Below are 10,000 nucleotides of genomic sequence, written 5' to 3'. Positions count from 1 at the left end.
TATTCAATAAAGAATTTATTCTCAGACTTTATGAGAGTAAAGTCAACATATAAGACAAAAAAGGAATATTCTAAAGAGAAAAAAGCCACAATTTTATGAGAATAAACCTATAATATTATGAGGAATTTTAGTAGCATACAGTTGAAATATGTTTTAATATGATCGCAATATGATGAGAAACAAAGAAAACATAATCATTTGGAAAATTAGATTAGATTATATAATAGGGACGGCCTATATTGGCTTTTTTGCCGATATCTGGTTTGCCGATATTGTCCAACTCTCAATTTCCGATTCTGATATCAACCGATACCGACATGTGTAACATCACATATCTCCTGTCATGGAAGGACTGGACTGGACAGGACTGGATTTATTACCTTATCATGTATTATTATTATTATTATTATTATTCTTTTTATTCTTCTTCTTCTTCTTACTATTATTATTATTATTATTATTATTAAGTATTATTATTATTTATTATGTATTATTACACTACAAATTTGACATGATCTGTTCCATCTTTATTTATTATGCTCCCGTGGCTGGGGTTGTCGCAGGACTTCATCCCCTCAAATACAGCTGCTGGAAAGGGTATTGAGGCCCGGCACCCGATGCGTGGTCATTGGCGTTTGCGGTGCACAGCACACGCACACAGGGATAAACTCCTAAACTTTGCATAGAAACACGCCGACAAATGTTTCTCAGATTGAAGTTACAGATGTCTGCCATCTCCCGGTATAAAGTATTAACTAGATGAGGCATCACAGTAGCAGCAAATTCAGCAATGTTGCTTGTTTGCAACTTTGGCGCTTAAAGGGCTATATCGACTTTCATTACAGGAAAAAAAAAATGATACCAATAATGGCCAATTACCAATACCAATTTTTATGACAATATCAGGCAGATAATATCGGTGGGCCGGTATTATCGGACATCCCTGACATATAACTTCTTCGCATATCTATATGTGTTGCTTTACAAAATATCAAAGTGGCAAAGTTTACATCCTTTCATTTCTGACTTTGTGGCCCTTGCTGGAAAAACATTTGGACACCCCTGCTTTAAATGTCAAATTTAGGCAGTGTCTACACTAATCAATACATATAATAGGGAGCATCAAGGTGTTAGTAAATGTTGTGTTTTGTCGTCACCAGGATGTGGCGTCACATGCAAAGAGAGGCCGATGGAACTCGTCTTTGTGATTGACAGCTCAGAGAGCGTCGGTCCTGATAACTTTGAAATCATCAAAGACTTTGTCACCCGACTGGTGGACGGGACCACGGTGGGACGCAACGCAACAAGAATCGGCCTGGTCCTCTATAGCCTGGATGTCCGCCTGGAGTTCAACTTGGTCCGCTACATGAACAAACAGCATGTGAAGCAGGCAATCCGAAAGATTCCTTACATGGGGGAGGGCACCTACACTGGCACTGCCATCAGGAAGGCCACCCAAGATGCCTTCTACAGCGCCCGGCCTGGAGTCAGGAAGGTTGCCATCGTCATCACTGATGGCCAAACAGACAAGCGAGAGCCAGTGAAACTTGACATAGCAGTGAGAGAGGCTCATGCTGCTAATATTGAGATGTACGCTCTGGGGATTGTCAACTCTTCCGATCCAACGCAGGCTGAGTTTTTGAGAGAACTCGACCTGATTGCGTCTGATCCTGACAGTGAACACATGTACCTTATTGATGATTTCAATACCTTACCAGGTGAGAACGTTCCCGTGACATAAGAAAAACAAAATCAGACCTACACCTGACTGATGAATAGTTGGCAGAACTACAGGCAATGTGTTTCAGACGATAGATTTGATCAACTTTGATTATAGTTATAGTAATTGTAGTTACTCCAAATTGTAGTTACTAGTTACTCTCAGAATTACTTCTTCAGAAATTTTATTTGTTAGCAGGGAAAGTAACTATAGCGTATTTCGAAAAACCTTCATGTATGTACAGTAAAAGAATTGGGATTTAATTTTGTAGTGGTCAGTTGTGACTTGCAATTCTGTAACCAAACGCTAGGGGGCAGTGCTTTTATGAACGTGATCAAGCACAAGTCTTGTTGACTAGCTATTCAGTTCCCTGTGTTGTCGTAGTGAACAATGGCGACTGAAGCCACATTCAGATTGTTGATGCAGATATCAGTGCATAACAACACACCACATTTCACGTTTGAAAAACTAATTTTTTTTTGCGTATATATTTTTTAATGGCAAAATATATTTAACAAATATATATAAAAATTACAAATAATTAAAAAAATAATTACTATCTAAAAAAACTGAAATAGTAATCAATAGGGGTGTCACAAGATCTCATGTCACAAGAGCTCACAATATTAAAATGTGACAAGATTTCTCATTCAGAAAAAAAACGGTCTCGTGGGAACCAGGCTTGAGACGATAACAAATGAATTAATCACACAATAAATTAAACTTAACTAGATCATTTTGTCAGCCTCAATATATTGTCGTAAGCACGCGTGTCTATTTTTCTCATCTCCTGCCTCCAAACAGACAGGAAAAGGATTCACTCTGTGCATTGGTTTCAGCACCTTGACGTGTGTGTTTCAAAGAACGGCATGACCGGAGTGAGCCCCTTTTGTCAGTCATACAGTCTCTTTGTCTCGGAGGGTGGAGGCGGGGCCACTAGCATACACACAGCATGCAGAAGAGTGTAGCCTCGTCAAGAGCAATGCAAGGTAATGTCGTAGAAATTAAATTAGTAAATTGCAATATATTGTATTTTACTTATGTTTTGTATCTTGTATTTTATTTACATTCATTTATATTTTATTTAATGTATTTTTTATTGTACTTTTCTTAAAAGTAATGTTAAAGTCTCGCCTCGTCTCGTAAACTCAATCTTGTATATCGTCTCGTGTTGTGAACTGAATATCTTGTGATACGCCTATAAATGAATTAGATTGCTCATTACTGGAAAACAATAAGGGCATTAGTCATGCCATTATTTTTACTGCTCTTCCTCCCAACACTGCAGTTTGAACATCATTAAAAAGTAAATCTTGCATAATTGTGGACCTTCACGTAACAATTAACATAGCCGACAGCGCCATGATTTGAAATTGACTCAATAGTGCCTCTGCTGGTTGCACACAAGTATTGCACTTAATTGCTTTATGGCCCAATTAACATTAAATTCCACAGAACTATCAATGGTCAGTTACAAGACAAACCAACTACTAAATATTTTTTCATTTCAGCACTGGAGTCTAAACTCGTCAGCCAGTTCTGCGAGGATGAAAATGGTGCCCTGATTTACAATCGAGTAGCAAACGGTCACTGGAATGGCCACAACGGGCTGAGTAGGAATGGAAATCATGTGTACGGAGAGCACGGCAATGGATACCATAATAATGGTTATGGAAGCAATGGGAATGGAATCAATGGCAAAGCGTACCAAGAGGAAGTCACAAGTCTGAGAAGGACCAGCAGTCGAGGCCGTGGTGACACTTTCACACTGCCAATCAGTGCTGATCCACTCCCGATTCAGGTCTTTCACGGAATTATTTACATATTAATATATATAAAATATATAACAGTCATATTTTTTCATTCAGGTGGTAGAAGATGAGGATGGTGAAGATTTAGATTTAAGAGCCCATGTGAGGGCCGGCAGCACCGTGGCTGTCGTGAACAAAACGTCTCTGTTGCATGTGAAGGAAGGTTCTGTCTCCAATGAAGCAGTCTTATCATCACCATCATCACCATCTACTGCAGCATCCTCATCCGTCCTGGGCTCTGGTTCTCCCCTAAACTCCAAGCAGTTGAAGCCTGTATTGAGTCCAGTCCCTCCAGAAAGTGAGTAACGCATGCAATTCAATTCAATGTATGCAATTCTTGCATGCAATGCATCTCAAGGCACACTTCATCCTCAGAGGTCCCCCTTCGCCATCCCCGCTGTGACCTCAGCTTGGACCAAGGCACGTGCAGAGAATACAGCATCCACTGGTACTACGACAAGCACGCTAATGCCTGTGCACAGTTTTGGTACGGAGGCTGTGCTGGAAATGACAACCGTTTTAAATCAGAAGACGAATGCAAGAAGACTTGCGTTCGATTGAAGACAGGTACAGAGGGTTCTTCATTGTAAATTTGTCCTCAGGGCAGTGAATGTATCACAACTTGACTGTTCAATATTGTTTCTCCTCTCATCCGAACAGACGTCATCAGTTAACACTCAGACTAGGTAGGACAGCTCTTATCTAGGCCCTTATTCCTACAAGCTTCATCAGTTTATGCTCAAAGACTAGATATGACAATTCTCAACAGCTCTATTCTGTCCAGCCTATCTAGTCTATGAGGATGAACTGATGCAGCATGCTCAGATGAGAGGTGAAACACAACCTGAACAGTTCAGTTGCTGTTGATTCCGTGCCCTGAGAATATTCACAGACATGAATGTGTATCAATTTATGATGCTTGAGTAATGTCATATTCTGTTTTGTTCCCAGCAGGATAAAATAAAAAGAGGAAACATGAGCATTCAAGATTATAACCAAATCTGTAGCATCAGTATTTTTGTTCATTTCAAAGCAGCAGGGAAACAGCAATATCCCAATATCCCTCTACTGTACATCGGCTGAATCTGTGAGTGAGATCTTTCTTGTACTGAGTCAAGTTTTCATTGGCAGCTACAAGACCCTTTCTACTGTCTACTGAAGTTGTGCTTAAAACCATATTTGGCTGTTTGTGACTATTTCAATAAATGATAAGTCTGTTTTTATTCATCCTGTTTTTATTCAAAAGAATAAAACTTGTGTTGATTTGCTTCTGCTTCTTGTGTCAGCGCCGTAGTCTTTATGAGGCAAAGATGCATACTGTATGTCTAACTTATACTTCAGTTGAAATGTACACCAGTGCCAGACACCCCAAAAAAAGCAATACTTTTACATACAGTCGTGTTAGGTGAAAACAATATGCCATAATAGTTTATTTTGTCAGAAAAATGTGTTCAGTTTTTTTATTCACCGGCCTTGGCAGTACACAACGGCATCTAGTGCCAACAGAATGTTCTTTCAGCCAACATCTTTTCTCGTGTTTTAATTACGGCTGTCAAAAATAGCGTGTTAATGGCGGTATCTAATTTATTAGTTTAATTACTTAATTTTTTTTTTACCGTCATTTATGCATGCGCATCATGTCAAGCCACATCTCTCTGTTATGACAGCAGACAGAGCCACAATAGTCACACAGAGTCAAATGCTCTTTAAAAACTTTATTCTGACCTAAACACATCAACAGCAGTGTAATTCCAACACTATACACTAGGTCCCCAACTTACGAACATCCGACTCGCGAACATTCACGGATACGAACACATGCCGACTGGTCTATATTTTATTTTATTTTGCCTTGTAGTCGCTCAATCAGTATTTATACTGCTACTGTGCATGCTTGACCAGTAGAGGGCACTGTGACACTGCTAATGGGACCAACAGAGGAAGCCTTAGAGCCAATGGGACCAACAGAGGAAGAGTTAGACGCTGGGGAGATAAAGCTAAATGGAAAGCTAAATTGTACAACCCGGACAGAGCGTGTGATTAAAGTTTATGAAGAGTTAATAGGCCTGCTTAATTCTACACCAGCCACAGAACACTACCTCTTTTAGAAGAGTCTAACGACGACGATTTGTCCTTTTTTTCCAATAACTCCTCCAACTCCACCACGACGTATGCTCGACCACTCCTCTTCAAATGTAAATAACATTTATCATTACGTATTACTATATCATTTTTATTATTGTTTTTTTCATTAATTATCCTCGTTTAATATTACTACTGCATCCAAACTCATATTTACATACATACGCATATACTGTATATGTATACACGTACATGTGGTACATATATCATTGGTAATATTACCTTTTCCCTACTACGAACAATTCGACATAAGAACGGTCGTCTGGAACCAATTGTGTTCGTTAGTTGGGGACCTATTGTATATGTATCTCCAACTCACTAACCCATCTCTAGTCCGCTTGTCCTGGGAACGACACTTCCTCATTGTCACTAGACGACCGTGAGATGCATTACAAATTAAAAAAATATCGCTATTTTGATTTGAGTATCGTTTGAGAGCATACGGAGCTGGTAATGGAAGTATCAATATTTCAGTATCGATCCGCACATCACTTCCTTACAAAGGATAAAATGCATTGCTGGGTGTCAGCAGGATAAGGCAGTAGAACCATGTGATTTCTCTTAGCCAATCAGCAAATAAAGATAATGGCACATATACAGTATATATAAACGTTAAACTGAAATGTAATGGATATTTAAATTTAACGTTAATAATGTTAGTCTCTGAGTAACTAGGAAGTTAAATGTTTGTCATATACATATATATAAATGTTTTACAAATGTTTTAAATTGTTGGTATGGGACGTCGACTGCTATTAATTTGGTCCTCCTGCTTTGCCGTCTGTTGCCATGGAGCATGTGGCTCAGTAGAAGCGTCTCAGATTATAAAATCTGCTAGCTACTTAGCCAGTTCCCACGCACAGTTTTCACCGACACTAAACAACGTTCGTGTGAGCGACAACTTTCAGTCATGGCATCGGTTTTAGATGCTCTTTGGGAGGACAGAGACGTTCGATTCGACATAACAGCACAGTAGGTTACACACCTGAAATCATGATCGAAGTAGCTCATTAGCCTAGCAAGTATTAGCCAGACTAAATCGGTCTTTTCCAGTCTGCGTCCCTCGTGATTTAAAACACACATTATATTACACTTAAATATCATTGCAATTCTCACACAGGCAGATGAAAAATCGACCTGGAGAAGTTCTGATAGATTGCCTGGACTCCATCGAGGACACGAAAGGAAATAACGGAGATCGAGGTACTGTAGTTTACGCTTAAAACTACTGTTAACTTTTTATACATCTATAAAAATGTACGTTTGTTTTTCGTAGGACGACTTTTGGTGACAAACCTGAGGATTATTTGGCATTCTTTAGCGCTGCCTAGAGTCAATTTGTGTGAGTAGTTTTGCATTGTCACAAGCAATATCAGTTCTTCTGAATTTTAATAATGACGATCAGTAACTTCATTCCATTACAGCTGTAGGTTACAACTCCATTTTAAACATCACAACAAGGACAGCCTACTCGGTGAGTACTGTATAAACTGTAAAATTTGTCTTACTTTTTGCCGTTGTGGGATTCTGGCCGACAGTTCCAGACTCAATTTTGATACTGTTGACGATCTTCCAAATATGGTTTCTAACATTATTAGAGCCCTCTAGACATTACGTAACACCCATATAGTCACCTTTACAATTGCATGACCCAATATAGTATGATATAATCAGAGAAAATAAGCCACTTAATACATAAGACTCCTGTGTGTGTGTGTGTGTGTTGCAACAAATGTCGTCCGGGTGTTTACAGGAAGTGACGTCAGGGGTTCGGTGTTGAGTTGTACCTAAATTACAAGCATAAAAGTAGGAGCCCTGTTGTCATCATTAAGATTACAGTTCACAGTGCTCGAACACAGTGCACCTTGCTGGGCCAGGTCAGGTGGTTCCTCCCGCTCTATACCCTGGTTCTCCTGATAGTAGTGATGTGGTAGTAGTCATGTCATGATATTTAATTAGGACAAATCAGCAGGTACAGTTGGTCAAATCCTAATTTGTTCCAGTCCTTCTTACCTCCAGGTGTGCACAAACTAAAAAAGTAGATATTAAAAAGTTATTGGTTATCGGTACTATATCGGTCTTGAGAAGCAGAAAGTTACTGGTATCTGAAACGAAATATATCGTGCATCTCTAATATTGTGCCTGGTGTGAGAATTTAATTTATACATTAAAAATATACTTGTAATACAATTACTGACTCCTATAGACCAATGCAGAATACTACTTACACAATTATAATACACTCTCTTAATTTCTCGTATTTGTATTTTAGTTCATTTAGCCATTTTTTTGCCTCACAATGCTTAATTTAGGCAGAAAATACATAACATTTGCTTCAATATGCATATTTTTGATATTCAACCACGAAACAGCAAGAATTATGAATTAATATTTGTGAGGCACCACGACAAAGTGAAGCCTCGAAATTAGAACGAAGATGTGATGAGGGATGAGCGTAATCTGTTTCAGGGTCAAACTGTCACCGTCAATACGTGTGTCCCATTAGGTGTATTCTTAGCTGCCTCTTAGCTATTTTTTATATCTTTAGAACACACAGAAAAGAGAAATGTGTTTTCATGTCTCACATAAGGATTGTGGCTGATCATCCACAACAAATAGTACTTTTGCTCTAAGCATTCCACTGGTTTAGAGGTATACTTGCAAAGCCATGAACGGAATGATCTTTTCCCAGAAACTCCGAGGCCAAACTGAAGCCCTGTACATCCTGACCAAGTCCAACAACACCAGATTTGAGTTCATCTTCACCAACTTGGTTCCAGGAAGTCCTCGACTCTTTACTTCCGTCATTTCTGTGCACAGGTAACACAGCAAGGGAATGCTCCACACTGAGCCATAATACATACTGGAGATGCACAATATTTTATTTTATTTATTTATTTATTTATTTTTAAACAGATACCGATAACTTTCTGCTTCTCAAGACCAATATGGTACTGATAACTTTTTAAAATATCTACTTATTTCATTTAGATTTAACTGTAGTTTGCACACACTTGGAGGTTAGGAGGACAGGAACAAATTAGGCCAACCAACTGTACCTGTTTTGTCCTAATCAAATATGACATTACTACTACCACATCACTACTATCAGGAGAACCAGAGTATAGAGCAGACGGAGCCACCTGCTGTGGCCCAGCAAAGTGCACTGTATTCGGACACATGGTCCGAGCAGCCGGTGGGATGCCACAGAGGTCTCTGACCAACCTTTTGTACTTTTCAAACGGTGTGGCGCTGACATTTCAGGTGGCTGATAGGGTTTTTTGTGTGCTGTATATTTTTTTTTTTTCCCCTCATCATTTGGTCAACTAGCACGCAAAATGTCTTCCTCGGAAAGTGATTGTTTACAAGTGAGATCAGGGGAATTTGCGACAGGAAGAAGAAAAAAAAGGCGTGCTTGATTTGCTCATCTGCACTGTATGGGTAGTCTCCCCTCATTGGAGTGTTTTTAAAATTATTGGATATCTGACCTATTATTAATTTTATCAGATTTATAGGTATGACATAATTCCCTCATATCGGCTCGATAATTATCGTGCATCCCTAATTCATTCTTTTAATATCGAGGGTGTGTTTCTTCCAGGGCCTATGAAACTTCTAAAATGTACAGAGACCTCAAATTGCGAGCAGCGCTCATTCAAAACAAAAACCTGCGACTCTTACCGAAGGAGCAAGTTTATGACAAAATCAATGGCGTCTGGAATTTATCCAGTGATCAGGTATGTGTTTTAAACCTGAAATGCATGTTCACTTTTTTAACAGAAACCCATGTCAGAAGTCCAATAATTAAGAGCATGTTGTCTTTTAGGGGAACCTGGGAACCTTCTTCATCACCAATGTGCGGATAGTCTGGCATGCTAACATGAACGAGAGCTTCAATGTCAGCATTCCTTACCTCCAGATCGTACGTATAATTGTGCTTACTTGGAGAATTTGCCACATGCAGAGTAGAAAAATAATATTTGATGTGCAGTGGATCCCTGTGCCTTAAAAAAAAAAGATATTTCTGTGGGAAAAATAGGCATCTAATTCACATCTCATCACATCTAAATTCACCATCATTTATAAATAGGTGATGATACAGGTAAAATGTATGGACACCATCCGTAGTCTCATTAGGAGCATGCCCCGACGTTGTCAGGCATGCGTACAAGCACGTGGGGGCCACACAAACTACTGAGAATCATTTTGAGTTGCTACAATGACATTTTGGCCAAATGGACCAGTGTGCTGCATCATTTTTTCACTTTCATTTTTGGGGTGTCTTTGATTTCCCCCCTCTATAGGGTGATCATTTTCATTTCTATCA

The 10,000-nt window shown here is 39.1% G+C and overlaps 2 protein-coding genes across 3 annotated transcripts in view; both read left to right on the top strand.

Annotated features, from left to right (window-relative positions):
* Positions 1 to 4,755, top strand: part of col28a2a (collagen, type XXVIII, alpha 2a) — a 48,057-nt gene extending 43,302 nt beyond the window's left edge. The window contains exons 32-36 of one of the 2 annotated variants that reach the window (XM_054788396.1): positions 1,161 to 1,718; positions 3,232 to 3,521; positions 3,589 to 3,829; positions 3,907 to 4,098; positions 4,486 to 4,755. In XM_054788396.1, coding sequence (XP_054644371.1) covers positions 1,161 to 1,718; positions 3,232 to 3,521; positions 3,589 to 3,829; positions 3,907 to 4,098; positions 4,486 to 4,490 — 1,286 coding nt within the window. In that variant the 3' untranslated portion in view covers positions 4,491 to 4,755. Of the gene's footprint in view, positions 1 to 1,160; positions 1,719 to 3,231; positions 3,522 to 3,588; positions 3,830 to 3,906; positions 4,099 to 4,482 lie in introns of both variants that reach the window. The other variant, XM_054788395.1, reaches the window with a different exon arrangement.
* Positions 4,756 to 6,452: 1,697 nt separating this feature from the next.
* The window catches only part of bbs5 (Bardet-Biedl syndrome 5), an 11,203-nt gene continuing 7,655 nt past the window's right edge, over positions 6,453 to 10,000 (top strand). Inside the window, exons 1-7 of the mRNA XM_054788469.1 lie at positions 6,453 to 6,645; positions 6,794 to 6,876; positions 6,950 to 7,015; positions 7,098 to 7,147; positions 8,366 to 8,493; positions 9,275 to 9,410; positions 9,500 to 9,595. Coding sequence (XP_054644444.1) covers positions 6,584 to 6,645; positions 6,794 to 6,876; positions 6,950 to 7,015; positions 7,098 to 7,147; positions 8,366 to 8,493; positions 9,275 to 9,410; positions 9,500 to 9,595 — 621 coding nt within the window. The 5' untranslated portion in view covers positions 6,453 to 6,583. The remainder of the gene's footprint in view (positions 6,646 to 6,793; positions 6,877 to 6,949; positions 7,016 to 7,097; positions 7,148 to 8,365; positions 8,494 to 9,274; positions 9,411 to 9,499; positions 9,596 to 10,000) is intronic.

This window comes from Dunckerocampus dactyliophorus, chromosome 9, assembly GCF_027744805.1.
Source record: "Dunckerocampus dactyliophorus isolate RoL2022-P2 chromosome 9, RoL_Ddac_1.1, whole genome shotgun sequence".
In the NCBI taxonomy this organism is placed as follows: Eukaryota; Metazoa; Chordata; class Actinopteri; order Syngnathiformes; family Syngnathidae; genus Dunckerocampus; species Dunckerocampus dactyliophorus.
Note: the sequence above shows the minus strand (reverse complement) of the source record. Positions and strands in the feature narration are given on the sequence as shown.